The 20779-nt window shown below is 38.9% G+C and overlaps 5 protein-coding genes and 8 non-coding genes across 13 annotated transcripts; 12 read left to right on the forward strand and 1 right to left on the reverse strand.

The window, feature by feature from the left end:
• The first annotated feature begins 204 nt into the window (after nucleotides 1–204).
• Nucleotides 205–2888, forward strand: snapc5 (small nuclear RNA activating complex, polypeptide 5). Its single transcript, XM_062421441.1, has 4 exons — nucleotides 205–340; nucleotides 808–935; nucleotides 1037–1117; nucleotides 2216–2888. The coding sequence occupies exons 2-4, from the start codon at nucleotides 846–848 to the stop codon at nucleotides 2408–2410; spliced, it is 366 nt and encodes a 121-aa protein (XP_062277425.1). The 5' UTR covers nucleotides 205–340; nucleotides 808–845; the 3' UTR covers nucleotides 2411–2888.
• Nucleotides 2889–4429: 1541 nt separating this feature from the next.
• On the forward strand, nucleotides 4430–8279 carry lctlb (lactase-like b). Its single transcript, XM_062421439.1, has 12 exons — nucleotides 4430–4606; nucleotides 4715–4802; nucleotides 4898–5007; nucleotides 5111–5239; nucleotides 5375–5470; nucleotides 5565–5619; nucleotides 5722–5883; nucleotides 5966–6246; nucleotides 6371–6497; nucleotides 6618–6817; nucleotides 7011–7074; nucleotides 8164–8279. Exons 1-12 carry the CDS (start codon nucleotides 4430–4432, stop codon nucleotides 8277–8279), a joined length of 1605 nt encoding a protein of 534 aa, XP_062277423.1.
• A 139-nt stretch (nucleotides 8280–8418) lies between these two features.
• zwilch (zwilch kinetochore protein) lies at nucleotides 8419–14341 on the reverse strand. The gene is made up of 18 exons (XM_062421130.1): nucleotides 14233–14341; nucleotides 12786–12828; nucleotides 12601–12693; nucleotides 12069–12208; nucleotides 11772–11962; nucleotides 11575–11654; nucleotides 11348–11503; nucleotides 11177–11248; nucleotides 10996–11089; nucleotides 10861–10913; nucleotides 10666–10768; nucleotides 10488–10567; nucleotides 10208–10364; nucleotides 10045–10073; nucleotides 9827–9963; nucleotides 9630–9725; nucleotides 9116–9231; nucleotides 8419–8998 (listed from the first exon to the last, which is right to left on the reverse strand). Exons 1-18 carry the CDS (start codon nucleotides 14280–14282, stop codon nucleotides 8910–8912), a joined length of 1779 nt encoding a protein of 592 aa, XP_062277114.1. The 5' UTR covers nucleotides 14283–14341; the 3' UTR covers nucleotides 8419–8909.
• Nucleotides 14342–14833: 492 nt separating this feature from the next.
• On the forward strand, nucleotides 14834–18843 carry rpl4 (ribosomal protein L4). The gene is made up of 10 exons (XM_062420971.1): nucleotides 14834–14914; nucleotides 15780–15951; nucleotides 16181–16287; nucleotides 16526–16664; nucleotides 16956–17080; nucleotides 17442–17571; nucleotides 17891–18047; nucleotides 18246–18329; nucleotides 18518–18638; nucleotides 18723–18843. Exons 1-10 carry the CDS (start codon nucleotides 14912–14914, stop codon nucleotides 18792–18794), a joined length of 1110 nt encoding a protein of 369 aa, XP_062276955.1. The 5' UTR covers nucleotides 14834–14911; the 3' UTR covers nucleotides 18795–18843.
• LOC133982600 (small nucleolar RNA SNORD16) lies at nucleotides 16369–16466 on the forward strand. Its single transcript, XR_009925344.1, has one exon. It is a non-coding gene; the product is annotated as a small nucleolar RNA SNORD16 (small nucleolar RNA).
• LOC133982601 (small nucleolar RNA SNORD16) lies at nucleotides 16771–16870 on the forward strand. Its single transcript, XR_009925345.1, has one exon. It is a non-coding gene; the product is annotated as a small nucleolar RNA SNORD16 (small nucleolar RNA).
• Nucleotides 18100–18170, forward strand: LOC133982595 (small nucleolar RNA SNORD18). The gene has a single exon (XR_009925339.1). It is a non-coding gene; the product is annotated as a small nucleolar RNA SNORD18 (small nucleolar RNA).
• Nucleotides 18376–18442, forward strand: LOC133982596 (small nucleolar RNA SNORD18). Its single transcript, XR_009925340.1, has one exon. It is a non-coding gene; the product is annotated as a small nucleolar RNA SNORD18 (small nucleolar RNA).
• A 322-nt stretch (nucleotides 18844–19165) lies between the features above and the next one.
• Nucleotides 19166–20231, forward strand: LOC133982511 (large ribosomal subunit protein uL4-like). The gene is given in 5 exon segments (XM_062421567.1): nucleotides 19166–19231; nucleotides 19441–19532; nucleotides 19534–19602; nucleotides 19801–19884; nucleotides 20073–20231. Coding segments are annotated over 5 exon segments (354 nt in total). The 3' UTR covers nucleotides 20116–20231.
• LOC133982593 (small nucleolar RNA SNORD18) lies at nucleotides 19655–19725 on the forward strand. Its single transcript, XR_009925337.1, has one exon. It is a non-coding gene; the product is annotated as a small nucleolar RNA SNORD18 (small nucleolar RNA).
• Nucleotides 19931–19997, forward strand: LOC133982597 (small nucleolar RNA SNORD18). Its single transcript, XR_009925341.1, has one exon. It is a non-coding gene; the product is annotated as a small nucleolar RNA SNORD18 (small nucleolar RNA).
• On the forward strand, nucleotides 20164–20234 carry LOC133982594 (small nucleolar RNA SNORD18). The gene has a single exon (XR_009925338.1). It is a non-coding gene; the product is annotated as a small nucleolar RNA SNORD18 (small nucleolar RNA).
• A 205-nt stretch (nucleotides 20235–20439) lies between these two features.
• Nucleotides 20440–20506, forward strand: LOC133982598 (small nucleolar RNA SNORD18). Its single transcript, XR_009925342.1, has one exon. It is a non-coding gene; the product is annotated as a small nucleolar RNA SNORD18 (small nucleolar RNA).
• Nucleotides 20507–20779: the final 273 nt, after the last annotated feature.

Below are 20779 nucleotides of genomic sequence, written 5' to 3' on the forward strand. Positions count from 1 at the left end.
AGTTGTTTGCACTGTGTTGCTTCTGCTGCACCACAAGCTTCAGTTTTTAAAGTAGCCTCTGATTGGCTAGTAGTCGTTTGGAATATGAATTCCAATTGGTTAGTATTAGGGCAACGATGTCAGGTTAAGCCAATCACAGGCAGTGTAGGGCGTGGCCATCGTAGGATTTGTAAAGTTCGCGTCCGGATGTGACCTCACAGGACGTAAACATTAGCCGCTAGCAATGTACAACAGCTAACGCTAAGCTATTCGTGTTCAAAACAAAAGCTGCCGGAGGCACGTTATCTTGTGTATCACCAATTTCGCTGTTGATATGCAGCTGTAGACGTAATTTAAACAGGTAATAGTTGCATGTGTATAAACAAACTATTATTTTGGGTTAGCTTGCCGCTATTCAGCCAGACTGTTTTTCCGTAGCAGCTAACTTAGCAGCAATAGCACAATGTATGTAGATTGTGCATATTTGTGATAGATGCACTGTTATATCGTACTACAACAACAACCATGTTGTGGCTACGGAGGCTGATAGCATTACCTTTAAACGGATACTAATTATATTGTTAAATTAAGTCTAAACAAATGGTTCAGGATGAAATCTCAATAAATTCTCTTCCTTATTTCACACATTTTGGACTAGCATACATGCAATACCTCACACTTCGTTCAGTGATAAAGCAGAAATATTTTTGATAAGTTTAAAACGTTTTCATCCCTACCCCCTTTTGTAGTTGACATGTATATTAAGGGAGACAGAATCTAAATGGGCATCAGCATTTTACATGGGGTTCTATATTTTGTCGATTTCAGTGTTGAGGAATGGTCTGACTGCTGTGGCACCAGTGAAGATGCACAGCCGTCTGCAGGAGTTGAAGAAGGAAGAGGAGACTCTCCTCAAAATCAAAGTCATGCTACAAGACCAGCTGAACAGGCTGAAGGTGAGCGTGAGGCTTTAGAGACACAACATGATGGGGCTTGTGTCACTATTTGTGGTCCCAGTGGTTTATACTGTATATCCTGTGCTCACTTTGTGTTTCAGTTTGAAGAGGGGGCGTTGAAATCAATCATTAATGCTCAAACAGATGAAGGAGCCTCTCAACACCCATCCCCAGAAACCGAGGTACATCAATTCACAAATTTGTTTAGAGATCACAGTGTGGCATATGAAGATAGTCTCAGTAATAGCTGTTTCTTTTATGTGTTGGTTCAGTTTTAAATACTAAAAAATGTAAATCCCCCCTTTTCCCACTTTGATATGATCTGGTTTTTGGAGTATCCTGGTTATATGTTTGCTTATGTAAACATCATATCATGGCCTCAGAAACCTGCTAGCCCTTGTATAGGTTTCGAAAAACCAGAATATGCAACCCGAGTATCAAAAACATGTACAATGACATGTAAACACCCTAAGCAGGATCTGATTACTGTCTGTCATGCTGGAATGTGCTTTTTCAACTTGCGTTTGGTCATCAGTTAATGGTTAAAATCAAAAGTGTGAAGCTGGCAAACAATACATGTATTCACTTATTCCATTTCTGCAAATTAAATTGCAAATGCAGTTTATACTTTGTTTGCCACACTGGACATCTTTAGCTCATTTCAAGCATGTGACTAATGTTTCTATTTTGTCATGTCTAGAGACCTGTGGTAGTAGTTTGAATCTGAATTAGAAATAACGCAGCTTTTGCCACTAATACACTACATGTGTTGAACCCAAACTTAGACATGACATCATGATAACTAGCTGAAACATGTCATAATGTGGTGATGATGATGATGATAGTTATTATAATAATAATAATAATGATAATAACAATAAGCATTTAATTTTGTTATTATTTATTAGCAAAGACCTTCGGCACAGCTTTCAGACAATTACTGCATAGACGAACAAAGACCCTAATTAACGTTATAATGAAAAATATAGTCAGATTAAATAACTATTTACAATTGTCTAAAAATATCATTGTAAGCGAAAGATAAGTGGCTCCAACTAGACTTTACTTGTAGACACTGCCTTAAACTTTGTTATGCATCTTCTTAATTATCACAAAAATATGCATAATGTTAAAGCAAATAATATGACTAACAATGAAAATGAGCTGCATAATATTTTATTAAGCTTGCGTCTGTATTTGAAGTTCTGAGTTTCATTCTTAGTCCCTGCTTTTTAAGACTTGATTTTAATGTAGTCCACATGCATGTTGTTTATCTTCAGGTTCATATTAACCTTGATGATGAGAGCGAGATCAATCGCACCAAACTGCTACTGAATGCCGCTGTAGATTACGATATGGAGGAGGAGGATGAGGAGGAGGAAGACGATGAGGATGAAGATGAAGAGGATGATGAAGATGATGACAATGAACTTGAGTTTGTGCCTGAGGGGGAAGAAGATGAAGATGATTACTGAGATTTTCAGCTTCCCCAGTGTTCCCCAGTGGGACTTCAGTATTTGCACCATTGAAGAACTACCGTGTGTAGATGGACAGTTGTTTATTTGTTCACCTGTTTTGTACTTTGACTTATGAAGTTAAGAAGTTTAATTTATTTGAATGGAGTGAGTAACAGTTAGTGTGATGATGTGTGGTGCTCACAGTATCCTCTCGTTTGCCTACTTAAAGGCATATCATCCAGATTTCAAAACACGTTAGGATTCATGTGTCGAATTTTGTGAGAAATGTCTCACTGAAAAAAGACAGTGTTATTACAGTAGGTGCTTATAGGTTACCAGACATAATAATAAGCTGAGTAGCAATTCAGTTGAGAATCAAAACTCAGATGTTGAGATGTGTTTGTTAGCATTAAACTATATGGCTGGGCCATATAAGAGGACTGTGTGTCTGCATATGTACAAAATGATTATTGTAAGCACAAAATAAAATTTTTTGCATAGGGTTCTCCTGTTTTGTTTTGTACAGTTTACACCTGCTTTGCAATATGCATTAAGTATTGTTTACATTAATAACCAATAGATAGATACAAAGTACATGTTTTCCAGATGTAACAAATGTTTACTTAACAGTGCACTGACAGTAAAAAAGCACGTTTTTGTTCTGTTTCTTCTCAGATATTCAATCCAGGTAATACCAATGTTAAATTCATGTCCTAACCTGACCTGGTCGAATGGGTAATGCAGTGCAAACACTTTCCACCAGCAAACCATTCAGCATTTTTCTAAACAGCTAAAACAATACAGTGAGCCTCACAATAAGGCCAGCTTTCACACTGACAGTGGGGACAGCTCTGGAGAAGGGTGGTGCTACAACAGGCCGAGTACAATAGAAATTGCATCAATAGATATATACAGCTTTCTACATGGTCCCCTGTTTCAGCGGAGCTCCCATTCACCCGGGGACTTGGGCTTAAGCACACACCTGCTACAAATGAACTCTTAATAAAATACACAGGTAAGTTTGCATTTTATGCAGAGCACTTACTGCTGTAAACACAATTTTATGGTGCAATTGTCGATGCTGATGTGCAAAACTTACAGATCTTAAAAAAGATAAAGGTAAATATGACTAGGAATGTGCTTTATCTGCATTATGATTATCATGGTGCAATGCCTTAGTAAGTTTATGAAGTAAATCCTATGTGCAGTACTGATTGCAAGCTTTTTAGGGTGTAATATTGGAATGCAATATGATGTTTAACATCTGGAATGGAAACTCTTCACAATAAAAAAAATAAATTTAAAACCTTCAAAACCTGGATATTTACCTTGACAATGCAACAAACCACACTGATTTCCTTGGATTGGTCAAATGAGGTTACGAAATAGTCAAATTCACATTACGTCTATTTGTGTGAAGCAGTTCATGATTTGTCATGTGATTATGCACTGTAAATATATCAACCTCTCTGACATTAACTTTGCTTACAGAGGTGAAATCATAGTTTGTATGGTATCTGCCTGCCTCAGCAAGATGAACTCACACTCTATTGAGTTTGAATAGGGGCATTTGGCTCTGCATAAGGAAAGTGGGATCCCCTGTTGTCCATCACATGTGATGCTTCTAGACTGTTTGATGACAATTTTCCATAAAGACCCTTTTAAGCATGTTTTAGGTACCAAAATGTTTGCTCCAGAACATTGCAGTGATCAAGCGGTGATGTCGAATAGTGTTTGCCTGTGTGCAGAACTGGAGCAGAACCAGACAGTGACTGTGCTGCAGGCTCAGGAATACCATGCTGCCCCGCTGTGCATTCAGTGTGTGCCATGTGTTTATGTTGGTGCTGTGTCTGTCTGCGGCTGAGGACTTCGACTGGACAAAGAACAACCACGGCTCCTTCTATTATGGCACTTTTCCAGCTGGTATGAGTCCTATGAACACAACTTGGTCTTATAATTTATATTTGAATGATTTTGTATTAGTGGGATTATGCTCTTAGACTGGCCTCCTAAGAGCAGGTTGAATGGTTGTTGCCAATGTTGTATTCATTAGGATTTTCGTGGGGTGCCGGCAGTTCAGCCTATCAAACAGAAGGAGCCTGGGACAAAGATGGAAAAGGACTGAGCATCTGGGACGTGTTCAGTCATAAGAAAGGCAAAGTGCAACAAAATGAAACTGGGGATTCCTCCTGTGAGGGCTACTACAAAGTCAAGGTAGGGTGATCAGGTGACGTGTGCATCAGATATCAGGAGACAACACAAGTGCAGAAGCAAATCTAAATACTTTACTCCATTATGTGTGTATGTGTGTGTGTTGTACAGGATGACATTTCTTTGATTAAGGAGCTGAAGCTTAACCACTACCGTTTCTCCATCTCCTGGCCTAGACTCATCCCCACCGGCATTAAGTGTGAGTATCTGATGTTAATTCAAACCACATACGCATGATTCACTTTGTTCATTTATGAAGCTGAGGAATTATATCCACTTTAACATCATTTGCAGCTGATCACATAAATGAAAAAGGAATTCGGTACTATGATGAACTGATCGACCAACTGCTGGAGAACAAGATCACTCCCATTGTTACTCTGTATCACTGGGACCTTCCACAGGTTGTTACACAAAATATTGATACATTTCTGACTTTATTCTCAATATTTTTACACTACAGTGATATTCTTCTTCACTGAGTTACTTAAATCTTTACTTTTCTAGGTCTTGCAAGAGAAATATGGTGGATGGCAGAATATAAGTATGGTCAACCATTTCAATGAATTTGCCAACCTGTGCTTTGAAAGGTTTGGCAACCGAATAAAGTATTGGATCACCTTCAACAATCCATGGGTATGTTCAGTATAAATGGCTTGCAGTTTGCTACAAGAACATCTGCCTTGTAGCTTTTTGATCATAGAACTTAGATAAACATGTTACTGTTACTGAAAGTAATCATCATTGCACTAATACTCTACTCAACCACAGTCTGTTGCAGTTGAAGGATATGAGACAGGTGAGCATGCCCCTGGACTGAAGCTGAGAGGAACTGGAGCATACAGAGCTGCCCATCACATTATTAAGGTAGGAGGGTGCAAAAGTATCAAAAAAACCAGCCAGCAATTAATGACCACTTTGAACAGGAATGTAAATCATGTCCAAAACATCTTTTTCGTAGGCCCATGCTAAAGTTTGGCACACTTACGATACACAGTGGAGGGCAAAACAAAAAGGTAAACAAGGTCAGATTCTAGTAACATCTTGACTTAATTCGACACACATCTCTCAACAGTACTGTCTGTTTGAGTGTTGAGAGCTGCTGTGCACATCTGCAGGTATGGTTGGCATCTCTCTGTCCGGGGATTGGGGTGAGCCAGTGGATCTTACCAACCAGAAAGACATTGAAGCAGCTGAGAGATACGTTCAGTTCTACCTGGGCTGGTTTGCCACACCGATCTTTCATGGCGACTACCCTCAAGTGATGAAAGACTTCATAGGTAAGTTAAACACTTAGTTTGAGGATTGTTTAAATGAAAAGCCAAATCATTTATTAACAAATGCTCGTGATCATGTGTGCAGGAAGGAAGAGTGTCCAGCAGGGCCTTGGGACATCTCGACTGCCTTCATTTTCCCCCCAAGAGAAGAGCTACATGAAGGGTACTTGTGACTTCCTTGGCATCGGCCACTTCACCACCCGCTACATCACCCAGAAGAGCTACCCAATAGGCCGTAGCAGCAGCAGCAACTACTTCACTGACCGCGACCTGGCCGAGCTGGTCGACCCACGGTGGCCTGACCCCGGGTCTGAGTGGCTCTACTCTGTGCCTTGGGGTTTTAGACGTCTGCTCAATTTTGTTAAGGTGACTCAAGGTGTACTGTAGTGAATGGCTTGTCAAAATCTATGCTGTACTTTTAGCACACTGCAACCCTTGTTAAATTACATAAAATCAACTTATTGTAACATATTGATTCCTTCCCTTGTAGACTCAGTATGGAAACCCAATGATTTATGTGACTGAGAATGGAGTCTCTGAGAAGATGTTATGCACAGAGCTGTGTGATGACTGGAGGATACAGTATTATAAAGACTACATCAATGAGATGCTAAAAGGTGAATGATCTCACACGTGCACACGCACCTGTGCAATTCTTTTGTTTGGAGCACGTTAATATCAAGTCTAAATCAAGTTTTGCAGTCAGCCCACTCTCTGTTGTCTGTGCTGTCACTCAGCTATCAAAGATGGAGTCAATGTGAAGGGTTACACTGCCTGGTCCCTGCTGGACAAGTTTGAGTGGGATGAAGGCTACTCCGAGAGATTTGGCTTGTATTATGTGGACTTCAGGAACAAAAACAAGCCTCGCTACCCCAAAGCTTCTGTTCAGTTCTACAAACGTATAATCAGCTCCAATGGATTTCCCAATCAGAGAGAGGTGAGAATTAGAGTGCTCACTACAAATACCTGCTTTTAATCCTTCTCCGTCTGGATGATTTTTTCTCATAAATATCCAGAAACGTATACAGATATTTTCGCTGGTACAGAAATCAAGACATGTACTTTAATTGGTTAATTGTGCCACAAAAAAGGTCAGTGATGATATGTGATTGCATTGTACTTTCACACAGGTTGAAAACTGGAGGAGGAAGGCTGTTGAGAGCTGCTCTTCTAGCAACCAGCTCCTAGCTGCAGGTAAGTTCGCCTATAACATCGCTGACATCAGTGATCACAGGTGAACACCTAGCTGGGGTAAACAATAAAGATTCTGAGCTAAATACTAAAAACTTACCAATAGTTTTTAAAAGCAAATGAGATCAATCATTAAAAATTGATTTGAAAATGTGTTGTGGTTCTTTAAGCACCCCAGAACACACTTGAAAAAATTATTAGTTAATTGATAATGGTGGAAAAACAAAACCTGGCTAACAAAAAAGCTGTAACTGAATATCTGAGATATCTTCTTTGTTTGCCCCTCCAGCTAGAAGAAAATCCAAGGAACATGCAGAAATGCCAAAGGTTTGGCCAGTGCATGATGAAGTTTAGAACTTGAGGGTACATGTCTTCCATTGATGTAATGTTTGTCTGATTAACAAAGTTTGGCATCTGCAGTTTAACACCGAGACTTTCCTCTGAAACAAGCTTGTACTCTTTTTGATGAAGTGTACAACTACTTGTTTGCTTACCGAACGTTTGACCAGTGCGCTTACATCTCATTTAAGCCCTTTTGATTTCACAGCAGCTTTAAGAAAAACTCATTAAGCATAAAGCGTATCTGTGGACTTCTGCCCATGGGGTATTTCACAAAGCAGGATTACAAATTTCACCAGATCTCATAATACCAGTGAAACTGTAAAAAAAGAAACTTCAACCTCAGGTTTAAGAATATAATCTTCCTCTTGACAGCAAATGATTAAATAGTTTCAGAAGATTTTAATTTTGCCGTTTTCTGGCTATGTTGCAAATGCTGCTTTCTGAAATATTCCCCAGTAGCTGCATGCAGCTCTCAAAGGGTTAAAGTTTCGTTAATCAACTCTGAGTAATTTCTCTTTTTCTATTAGAGGAACAGCGGAGTACTGCTGCCAATATTCTAAGACTTATACATGGTAAGGAATCACTCATGCTCACTATGAATCCGATAAACAATGATTTGATTCAAGAAAAAAATATATTAACCCTTTGAGTGCTGTGCTTGAGCATCATCACCCGCTTTATAAGTACTGACTAAAACTTCTAGATAATGCTAGTGAGTTGTTAATATGTGTATGTGTGTGTGCTTTGCAGACCCTTTGACCAGCCACATGGAGATGGTAACTGAGATCGTTGTTCCCACTGTGTGCACACTCTCTATTTTACTCAGTGCCATCTTCCTTATGTTCCTGCTGCGGAGGCGGAACTAGGAAGGAGCTCTCGCACTGTGCATGTTTACAATCACGAACCTCATCACACATGGACACACACACTCATATTGTAAGTTCAACAAATCTTTAATCAATCATGAGTGAACATAAATACATTATTTAAACTGAGTTTCAAGAGAATTGGTGACTTAATTTCATTTGATGTGCATACAGTGTTTGCTGTAAAAACACCCCCCAATTATTTAGCCAATAATCAATTAAGTAGCAGACACTCCACCAGTGTGAATAGCTCTGCAACATGTTGAATTTTCTTATTAAAACATTGCTGTGAAATATTACCATTGCAAACAGTGCTCTCTGTATTTGTGTTTTCACTTGATTAAAATTGGGAGTTAGCCTAATTAACCAAAATCTCTCTGAACTATTATCTTGAACAGACAAGAAAAAACATCAGAGAAACACTTAAGAGGGTCGCAAACAATTCAGAAAGACTGTAAGTTATTCATTCATAACATCTGACAGGCATACAGTATAGGCCTACTAACAGAAATCCCTATAGTGGTTCCTCTAAGATTTGTGATGCTGTTTAGGTTTTTTTAAATAGTTAACATGTGGTGACAGTATCAAAAATGAAAATATACATATGGTTGAGTTGTGCTCTGTGTAAACTCATGCAAAGTTGACGAGGCTGCAGCACACCGTGGTAGAGAAGAAGGCTGGATCCTCGCTGTCCCCATTCACTGTTTCGTTTGGGTAATCTGAAAATTAGATTACATTAAAAACAGTTATAGAAGTTATCTGTACATTACAGGGGTAGTTACTATTTGCAGCTGTATGGGATGTATACTGTGTGTGATGCGGTGCATAAAGATCACCTGTTTCAAAGATGACATGATCAACCAGAGGTCTGTCACTGAGCTGTAAGGCTGTCCTGACCTCTCGAGGACCATGGCCACTGGACACCTCAACCCCCCACAAAACTGGTTGCTCTCTGTAGAATACATACGCAGAAAAGCAAGGATGTATTTGATTTTTGATCAAATGGGGGCATTTAGAGATCAATGTGAACGTTTTTTAAATTTCACATCAGAGGCAAGGTACAAGAAATGGCTGCCTCTCTACTTTACTACAGTTGGACTGCCAAACACAAATGACATCACATCTGCAAAGTTATGAAACTGACAATATCTGCTTGTTTAAAGTTTAATGAGGACAAATCTGTGGGGACACTGAATAAGGCTTTTATGGGGCACAGTTGCAGGTTAACATCCTGTCTCTCACATTTACTAAATGTTGTGTTAAAACATGAACAAAAAGACAAATACCTTAATGATGTGCAGTTACAATTTCTCTGGACATGATGAAGCACTTTGTGGTCGTGTTACTTACTTCTGGTAGAAATGGCTGATCAGCGCAGGTTTGATTTGCAGTTTGAACTCGTGGTCCTCATCATACGGGTACATTTTGTAGTGCTGCAAACATGATCTAATGGAAAGGGAGAAAGGAGAAAAGATATTAAATTGTTATATATAGAAAAATTGAATTTGTACACCCTTACATCACTGGAACACACCGACTTGACTTACTGTGTGAGGAAGAACAGCCGGTCGTATGGCAAACCCAGGAAGGTGCTGCAGGTCACAATTATTTCCAGCAGATGGTGCAGTTTCCTGAGTCGGATTACTTGCTCCTGCAGATCAACCTCTGTGCTCAGGTAATAACACTGTGGAATGAAATACTTAGATTCAATATTTTGTTAACAGTCATTTTTAAATAGCTGTCATTAAAATAGTCTTGGGCTTACCAAGTGGTTTAGAGTTGTCAATTCTTCACCTGTGGAAAAGCAATGATTGTATGAAAAAAAGGCAAAGTTTGTGTCTAACGATTCAAGTGGAGGCAAACATTGCAGTAAAATACAAACACAATCATGTGTGAATTGGAGATCCGAGCAATAATTAAGAGGTTACCAATGAGATAGTTAATGTAATCCTTTCTCATCTTGTCCAGACCCATTTCTAGCAGCATGTGGACAGGGGTGACACCTGTGAGAGACACATGATCGATCTGCTGGTGGTAGGACTGCAGTATGAGCTTGCTGAGGGAGCTGCTGCTGTCTCTGTGAATCTGGTGGAAGTGAAACATACAGACAAAAAATATACATACACACACACACACACACACATTAAACTCATCAACCTCCAGTAATTTCTCTGATAACCAGTTTCCAGAATCAGCACCATTACACACCCAGGGTTTGATGTCACCGTATCTCAGAGCTTCAATGACTAACTTCAGACAGTCTCCAATGTCTTGATATGATGTCACACCTGTAATTTAAAACAAAATGAGGAAAACTGTTTTCACTGTGCGATTATTATGTTAAATCAAATTAATCCCGGTTTCCTTAATGGAGAATTTGACTCACTCTTTCTCATCCGAACCCACAGCTGCTCTACAAAATCCAAATCGCCTCGTTCCAAGAAAGAGTTGAAAATGGCAGTGTCTGTGTCAGGCTTCTGCTTTGTCGACTTTGAAAAAAGATGGAGACGCGAGAAAGCTACAACATTTACTCTCAAATGAATGCAGTTGTGAAAAAGCCCTTGCTTTTAAAATATCATACCTCAGCTTTTTTTGCAGTCTGATCCTGTAGTGTCTTTGCAGTGTTTTGGAGCTCTGAAAGAAAAAAAGATAATAAGGATAAAGATAATATTAACTGCTGGTTAGTGTTAAATAGCTGCACTAATTCAATAAATACCCTCTAGGTATGCCTTGGTCAGATTTACAGCTGATGTGCTCTCCAAAGGTTCCATCCATTCAGTCTCACCAGTTCTCAAACCATCAGCAAGAGTCTAAAATAACAGGGATATGAAACAATTGGTTGTTTAGTTGTGCATTAAAACATCATTTTCAATTTCAAATTACTTTGGGACACAAACCTGAAGAAACTCCAGCTCCCTGTACATCTCAAACATTGGGCTCCTCATGTCACCGCTGGCAACTTTGATATTCTGCATGTGCATAAAGATGAAGACATTTGAATGACATTTAAACCATTACATTTACTTTACATAAACAAAAAGTACATATTTATTTATTTGTTGACTTACAAGTGCAGCTGTAGAGGACAGGGGTGGGGTCTCAGGGATACTCTCCACATGGCTCCACTTGAAATCCGCTGTCACACTACTCTGTGACTCAATCATGGTGTTTTCAACAACGGTGGAGCCAAATAAGTTGAACCTGGCACTGCCTTTAATCACCATCTAGAGGCATTGACAGATTAATTGAGTAAACATTCTTTCCCAGTGGAAAAAGAGGATGTAGATTCACTTACCGAGGATGAGTGATGCCTTTTCCTGTGCTCTTGTTTAAGCTCATCTAAGGTTATGAGAGATTTTTTGTCCACCGTTGAGCCTAATGTTTAAATTGGAATAAAACAAACACCAGAAACATCAAAATCACACAAGCAACAAAATATCTACACTACTGATAACGTTTCATTCAAAGAGGAAAGAAGTATCAGAGCTATACCTTTGCAGGTGACGGAGTATAATTTGACACCAGTTACTTTACTGCCCACACAGACAGTTTCAGCCCCAAACCAGGATGTTCCAGCAGGATCCGACATGTCACATCGCACCCACAGAGGGTGCAAGGCAGGGATGTTATCCACAGCGGAAACATTAGCATTTTGAGATAATGTATACCAAGACAGCAACTGCCTGTAAAAATGTAAAAAAGGAAATACTTAATTTTGATTCTCTTTACATAATCATACTAGCACTTGATTCATTTGAAAGCAATTTTTAACTTCTTTGCATTGGTCACCTTGCTTTCATGATTGTAAGTGGATCTGGTACCAATTCTGTCTGGAATAAATCAGCATTGGCATCATCAGCATCATCATCGTCAGCACAGTTTGAAGTCTCAGTCATTTTCTGATCATCAGGTTCACTTATTTTGGGAACCTTATGAATTTTAGAAAGAAAATATGGTCAGCAATGATGAGCAGTAATGAGAGAATCAATTAACACAGTATAATTTAATGGGGGAAAAAAATGATATTAGCATCTGCATATATCTTGAGTTCTGATCTGTATTGAATTGAATAAAATAATAATAAACACTGAAATGATGATTCCATGTCAAAGCAGTCACTTGCTTTGATTATGGTAATGGAAAATTGAAATTAAAGTCAGAGCTGGTGGAGTATAGTGATTCTTACTGAGTGAGCACCTGTCATGTGTTCAATATATTCGATTTAGAGCCTTCAGTTTGTTTCAGTGAATGTAACACTTGTTTAGGACTTGCAGGAAACCTGAAAATCTTCATAATGAATCACAGAATTAACATTACTCACATATTTTTCGCAGATGAAGACTGGCTGGTTGTCACAGTACATATTCACCACTGCAATTTTGTCTCCGTTCATCTTTAATATTTGAATATCCTCCTGAAACCAAATACATTAATATCATAACTGTAGTAGAAAAAGTTAATGCCAAAGCCTTATCAAAAATGTTATTAAAGTTTAAGTGAAGTCACCTCATATGTGCACGAGTCGTTGCTTTTCTCATCTTGAAGAGATCTACAAACAAATAAACAAACAAACAAACAAACAAAGCAACAGAAATGAACCTTACATCAGCAGATAAGTAGTTCGTGAGGAATCAAGCAATGAAAGACTGAATCAAGCTAAAGGCTAAAGGGCCGTCCCCACTAAGAGCGATAACTATAACAATAACAATAAAGATAACGATGTGAGCATCCACACTCATGAACTATAACATCCTGTAAACAGCTGCTGGTTCCAGCTGTGTCTGCAGCTAATGAAAACGGATGTTGATGAGCTGTTACTGCTGTATGTTGTACAGGGAAATAAAAAAGAAGGGTTCACAGGCGGATGCTGATTCAGTGTCTTGCTCAGAAGTAATTCAGACACTAGTTGATTTGATGTTTCAGTATTTACAGACTAAACTGACCTGACCGACAGAAGCAGATGTTGAAGCAGTTTTTTATTGAGCTGTGGCAGGGACACACAGTATGAGCACAGATCTGAAGTCTTAAAGATTCACTAACTTTGTTGTTTTTTCACATTATAATAGAGAACAGCGCTTCAGCCCATTTGTATAATAAAGAGAGACAAACTTATCTAAAGAAATCACTTCTGGGTGTCATCCTGCTCTAATTTGTGGCGAGAGAGGAGTCAGTTTTCATAATTAAGATGATATTTGCATGTTCAGGGATCAGGGGCTCAGCTGCAGATCAGGGGCTGCAGATCAGGGGCTCAGCTCCTAATGAGAATTTGACATGCAATGCCCTGCAAGTGTTCAAACCCCCTGCTAAATTAGTACTCATTTCAGTGGATAACGTAAATTATAACAATAAATATTAATACATAGTAGAGTGGTCTACTATAATGTATGATAATAATGGTTCAGAATAAACAATCACAGATTTCTACAGAGAGGACTCTAATATAGTTAATGAACCCTGAGGGAAAGATTATAATAATAATGACAGAACTATCCAAAGTACATTAAACCTGTTAATATAAAACCATTTGAACCTGTAGCATAAGTGTTTGTCCCATCTCTAACAGACAGGCTCACAAAATAATTAGTTGTATAAAAGTTGTATAAAATAATTTTTTGAAAAAAGTGGTGCTTGAGCTCCTCTAAAAGGGTCTAAAATCGCCACTGACGCAGATGTTGATGTGCAGTATGGTTTATAGGAAGGGTTGTTTGATTGGCTGTCTGCGTTTTTCTATCGTCCATCAAATCGCTTTGAAAGTGATGCCAAAGATATCGTTCACCACTGTCGATGTCGTTATAGATCTTTAAAACTATATATTTATACTAATAGCTATAGTTCTTGGTGTGGACAGGCTTTAATACATCAAATCCATTTTTCTGTGGACTCTGTGGCGTTAACATAACAAGCTTTAAAGAACAAAAAAGCTAAGTTATCTATTCAAAAAAAGGAAACTCACCGAAGGATATTTGAAAAATCCTTTGCGCTGGATATCACCTTTGAGCCCATTGCAATGTTACAGTAGAGACGTCCTGTTACAGAGCAAAAGACTTGGCCAAAACATCCAAAATGAGTCAATAAATGAACAGACTAAGTTTGGGAAGCTGCTCTTGATATTTTGACACTGGCGCGCTCACTGAAGCGGTGACGTCACGGGGTCAGAGTTCACCACTATATCAATATGAGTATATATATAATTAGAAAAGAAAAAAATAATAAAGTCAAAGAAAGTGTTTAAACAATCTATAAATAAGGAAATTAAACATTTTTAAAAATAATATTGCACAGAAAAAAAATGTTACTGAAAAAGTAGTTCGGTCTTTACGTTTCTCATTCGCCAACATGGAATAAAGAAATAGTCCCAGCTATTTCAATCAAAATTTAAATTGGTTTGTTTAGTTTGGAGAAAAGCGATTGCAGTAGTATCCTCATTATTTTTTACATGAATATTATATCAATATTGTGTCTTTATCTGCAGTTAAATTAAATAATTGTCGAAATAAGGCTCTAAACGGAAGTAGTATGTCGTCGGGGCGGAGGCATAAACCCGTTGGGGTGCTTCACCAACTTCCTTTTTACTGTGGCCGCCATAGCGTGAGGAGCGTGGTTCCCGGCGAGCCGAAAACTAATTTACGAAAATGGTGAGAAAAGTCATCAATGTCGCTGTTAACATGCTAAATAACGTTAGGGTTTACCCTATTCTTTGTACTGTGTTACTAGGGCTGTGTTTAATGGCCACGTGAAAGCTTAAATTCAGATATTATGAAGTAGAGAGGTGGTAAGCTAGCGGCTAGCGAAGCTAACACGAGGAGCCATTTTGGACCAGCAGCCTTAGTTCAACCCTGTTACACGTGTGTCTGTCTCGTCATTAGGTCGGGAGCAAGATGTCGCGTTTTAAATTGTATTTTTCCTTCGCTGCTAATTATTCTCCCGACAATCGAGTGCAATTATGTTCTTAATGTAGTTCTGCACTAGTGGTCGAGGTGACTTGACATATTGGTTAGCTAATTTTAAGTCGTGTTAGCAGAAGTGAGCTCAACTAAGGCCAAATAGTAATAGATCCACGATGAATTAGTTCCAGTAAGAGTAATTGGGAAGCATTTAAGTTTTGATTATGCCAACAAATGCTAAAAGCAGTTAATTTCTTCAGCAGTGTAATGTATTACGTTATTTTGCATCAATCTGGTTTTAAAGTTTGTGGAGTTTAGCATGCATGCACATGTCAGGGGAGTGCTAGATGTGATGCTGTTTCTTCATTCACTCTCAGTACTTAGTACTTCTCAAAGAAACGGCAACTCTGAAGTTAGCTTCCAATTTGGCTTAAGGAATATATATATATATTTAGTGGCTGATCCTTTGTTCACCACTTACACTTGTGAAAAGGCTTCAAAGTAGCATAAACGTTTAACACCACTTACAGATTTGTGTAATCTTAATTTTCCTTATGAAAATAGAAAATATAACAGACCTGCCTGATAATTAATAATGTACATTTTGCTTCCTTAGGCCTGTGCCCGCCCCCTGATATCGGTTTATTCCGAGAAAGGAGAATCCTCAGGCAAAAATGTTGTCATGCCTGCTGTGTTCAAGGCTCCTATTCGCCCTGATGTTGTGAATTTTGTTCACACCAACATGCGCAAGAACAGTCGCCAGCCCTACGCAGTCAGTGAACTGGCAGGTCAGTATATCAGAACCAGATTGATTTCCAAGTGGGTTTATACATAAGGAATTTTCCCTGGTGTTGTGGTGCATAACAGCCAAAAACTTACTCAAAATTAAGTAATTAACAACAATGAGACAAATTTATAATAAGTAGCTCAGTTTTACAGTTGTCGAACCGGTTTCATCAATTAGTTTACTAAATTTATATATTTTGTGTAATTTCTCTAATTGTCTGTATATTCTAGGTCACCAGACCAGTGCTGAGTCCTGGGGTACAGGAAGAGCTGTGGCCCGTATCCCTCGTGTGAGAGGTGGTGGTACTCACCGCTCTGGCCAGGGTGCTTTTGGAAATGTATCCTTTTGACTAGAGTCCATGAATTATTCTCCCCTTTTTTGTACATGATGTATGCAGAGGAAAATTTATCTTCAGACCTGCTATGATGGTGTAATTTGCGTCCGACTCTGTGTCCAGTGACAGATGCCTACTGTCATATGCTGGCACAATTGATTGACGAACATTGAGTCTGAGCAGGTATTTTGTACTCCTGTATTACTTCAGTATTGGTCAAAACGCCTTGACTCTGCTTTAGATGTGTCGTGGAGGTCGTATGTTTGCCCCCACTAAGACCTGGCGCCGCTGGCACCGCAGGATCAACACAACCCAGAAGCGCTATGCCATCTGCTCTGCCCTGGCTGCCTCTGCCATTCCTGCACTTGTGATGTCCAAGGGTAAGCTCCTATAAAGAACTATGTCCACCCAAAAAGAAAAAGATATGTGGATCATTTAAAGGAAGAAAAAGCAATTTCAACACAAAGTACAGATCAATATTTATCTTGCCATGATGGTGTAATTTGCGTCTGACCCTGTGAACAGTGACAGTTGCCTGCTGTCTTTAAGCTGTCATCGGGCATTGATGTGTCATAAATTCTGAGCAAGCTTGGGTAACACTTTGTAGTCTTTGATAGTCATAACAGTTTGTGTGCGGGTATCTTGGTTGATGTGATGGTTTTGTCTATCAGGACACCGCGTTGAGGAAATCCCAGAGGTACCACTGGTGGTTGAAGACAAAGTTGAGGGCTACAAGAAGACCAAGGAGGCTGTGCTCCTGCTGAAGAAGCTTAAGGCCTGGAACGACATCAAGAAGGTAATCTAAACTTTCAGCCATTTTGGTCTGTAGATGGGACACAGGGATTGTAGTTTGAGCAGTTTACATTTTAGCCCCTTCAATTTTAGCAAGGAAGTTCCACTCACTGGAATAAGAGACTGAAATCTAAAAATCCCCAAAATGAATGGCACCACAATAGTCTAAGATTGTTTCAGTACATGTGGAGTAGAGCATGACTGAGGGAGTTGCCATCTCTTGGCTGATTCATATATGTGGTGGTGTATTAAAACTTAAGATTCAATTTCCCTGCTATATACTCTACTGAGCCGTATATTTGACACTCCAAGTATCTTTATTTAAATACTGTATTAAACTAACATTCTAAATATTCTATTCTCAGGTGTACTCGTCTCAGCGCATGCGTGCCGGTAAGGGTAAGATGAGGAATCGCAGACGCATCCAACGCAGAGGCCCGTGTATTATTTACAACCAAGACGCTGGTGTCACAAAAGCCTTCAGAAATATCCCAGGTTTGTTCAAATGATGAATTCATTAATCTAGAGAGGATACATTACATACAGAACATTATCCAAATAAGTACTGCAATGGCTATTACAACGTTAAATAAAGATGCATAATTCAGGCCCCAGTTACAGCACAGCTTTGTATTTATGGAGGTGGTATATCTAATGTAAATTCAATCCCATCTTGCATGATGTAGTCTTCTGAAATGTGGCTTCAGTGGTGATTGGTTATTTTTTCCAGTAAATGCAGTTTTATAAAAATACAAGTAATGAGTTGCTATATTTACCACTGAGGTTTGAGTAATAATCATTCTGTATTCTGAAGGCATCACTCTGCAGAACGTGAACAAACTGAACCTACTGAGGCTCGCCCCTGGTGGTCATGTTGGTCGCTTCTGCATCTGGACCGAGAGTGCTTTCCGCAAGCTGGATGAGCTCTACGGCACCTGGCGCAAACCTGCATCCCTGAAGATTGGCTACAAGTGAGTATTTAAGGAGCAAGCACACCGTAGCACACACATAAAACTGATCAAATGACAGTGATGAGCTTCCACTTCAGGTCCGTGTTTTTGAAAAAATTTGATATTTACCGAAGTTCTGAGTATAAGCAACAAAAATAACTGCTCAACTTACTGTTTATATATTATGTGGAACTTAATTCTCAATGCTTCTTATTTCAGCCTGCCAATGCACAAGATGACCAACACAGATCTGAGCAGGATTCTGAAGAGTGAGGAGATCCAGAAAGCACTTCGCACACCTAAGTACGTATTGTTCAAAATTAAGTTTTAGAACTTTGTTTTGGCTTGTCAAACATGATGATTTTCCACTTCCGGTCCGTGTTTCTGAATCCTGATTATATGGAAGTCCTGAGCGATACAGCAGATTTAGTAAAAAAACTGCAATTTAGGCAAACTTCATATGAATAAAGTGGTTTATATTTTCATTACAGCAAGAAGATCAATCGCAGAGTCCTGAAGAAGAATCCTCTTAAGAACTTGAGGATAATGCTCAAGCTCAACCCTTATGCCAAGACAGCAAGACGTCATGCCATCCTTAAGCATGACCCTGCCGTAAGAACCATAATATCTCGTGGTCATATTTATAAAATGTAGAGTTAATTTGTGATTGAATATAACTGTTTGGTCTCTCTATAGATCAAGGCCAAGATGCTGAAACCCAAGAAGAAGCCCGGAAAGAAGGGAGCACCTGCCAAACCCAAGGCATAAATTTATAAATGGACTTGAGTTCAATACTGAATAAAACAGTGGTTTCAAATGCATGAGTCAGGCCTGTCATTGAACATTTTTAATTCACAAGACTTCATATTTATTTCACAAAAGCTTACAAACATTTGAGTCTGGAGCTGTAAGGACAAGGGGGTAAGTAAGAGTATCAGCACACAGGTTGAGCAGCATTTGTCATTTAAATAATTTGATCATTAAAAAAATGATGGCTTTTAAGACCGGCCTCCAGTATAGCCCAAATAATTGTTAAATACATGGTTAATTTCACTTGGCTTGTAGGTGTGTACAAGTGATTGCACAACTTGTTTAAAATTACACTAAAATACTTTGTATAAATTGACATTTTACCCATAATGCAAATCCAGCCATTAGAGCAGATGTTCTCAAAGTGGAGTCCAGGGACTTCTGTGGAGTCCCCAGCAAAAAAAGGTAACTTATTTTCACCAATAATTCTATTTTTAAGTCACATAATGATTGAATGTATAACTTATGGTCATGGGTTTCATACACGTTTTGTATAAAACATCTAAAAGCAAAAATCTTATCAGATTGGGGACCCTGGGAAGAAAATCTTAAAAAATGGGAGTCCATGGGCTAATTTGTTAGTATGAGGTTCTTAATGTGAAAGGGTTTGAGAACCACTCTGCAGAATGTGAACAAACGGAACCTCCTGAGGCTCGCCCCTGGTGGTCACGTTGGACGCTTCTGCATCTGGACCGAGTGTTTTCTGCAAGCTGGATGAGCTGTACGGCACCTGGCGCAAACTTCCCTCCCTGAAGGTTGTCTACAAGTGAGTATTTAAGAAGCAAGCACATCGTAACGCACACTTCAAACTGATCAAATGACAGTGATGAGCTTCCACTTCAGGTCCGTGTTTTTGAAACAATTTGATATTTACCGAAGTTCTGAGTATGAGCAACAAAAATAACTGGTCAACTTACTGTTTATATATTATGTGGAACTTAATTCTCAATGCTTCTTATTTCAGCCTGCCGATGCACAAGATGACCAACACGGATCTGAGCAGGATTCTGAAGAGTGAGGAGATCCAGAAAGCACTTCGCACACCTAAGTACGTATTGTTCAAAATTACGTTTTATAACTTTGTTCTGGTTTGTCAAACATGATGATTTTCCACTTCCGGTCCGTGTTTCTGAATCCTGATTATATGGAAGTCCTGAGCGATACAGCAGATTTAGTAAAAAAACTGCAGTTTGGGTGAACTTCATATAAATAAAGTGGTTTATATTTTCATTACAGCAAGAAGATCAATCGCAGAGTCCTGAAGGTTGTCTACAAGTGAGTATTTAAGGAGCAAGCACACCGTAGCACACACATAAAACTGATCAAATGACAGTGATGAGCTTCCACTTCAGGTCCGTGTTTTTGAAACAATTTGATATTTACCGAAGTTCTGAGTATGAGCAACAAAAATAACTGCTCAACTTACTGTTTATATATTATGTGGAACTTAATTCTCAATGCTTCTTATTTCAGCCTGCCAATGCACAAGATGACCAACACAGATCTGAGCAGGATTCTGAAGAGTGAGGAGATCCAGAAAGCACTTCGCACACCTAAGTACGTATTGTTCAAAATTAAGTTTTAGAACTTAGTTTTGGCTTGTCAAACATGATGATTTTCCACTTCCGGTCCGTGTTTCTGATTCCTGATTATATGGAAGTCCTGAGCGATACAGCATATTTAGTAAAAAAACTGCAGTTTAGGCAAACTTCATATGAATAAAGTGGTTTATATTTTCATTACAGCAAGAAGATCAATCGCAGAGTCCTGAAGAATCTTCTGAATCACCTACCAAACCCAAGGTATAAATCTATAAATGGACTTCAGTTCAATACTGAATAAAACAGTGGTTTCAAATGCACGAGTCAGGCCTGTCATTGAACATGTTTAATTCACAAGACTTGCTATTTATTTCACAAAAGCTTACAAACATTTGAGTCTGG

The sequence above is a fragment of the Scomber scombrus genome, chromosome 6, assembly GCF_963691925.1.
Source record: "Scomber scombrus chromosome 6, fScoSco1.1, whole genome shotgun sequence".
Lineage (NCBI taxonomy): Eukaryota > Metazoa > Chordata > Actinopteri > Scombriformes > Scombridae > Scomber > Scomber scombrus.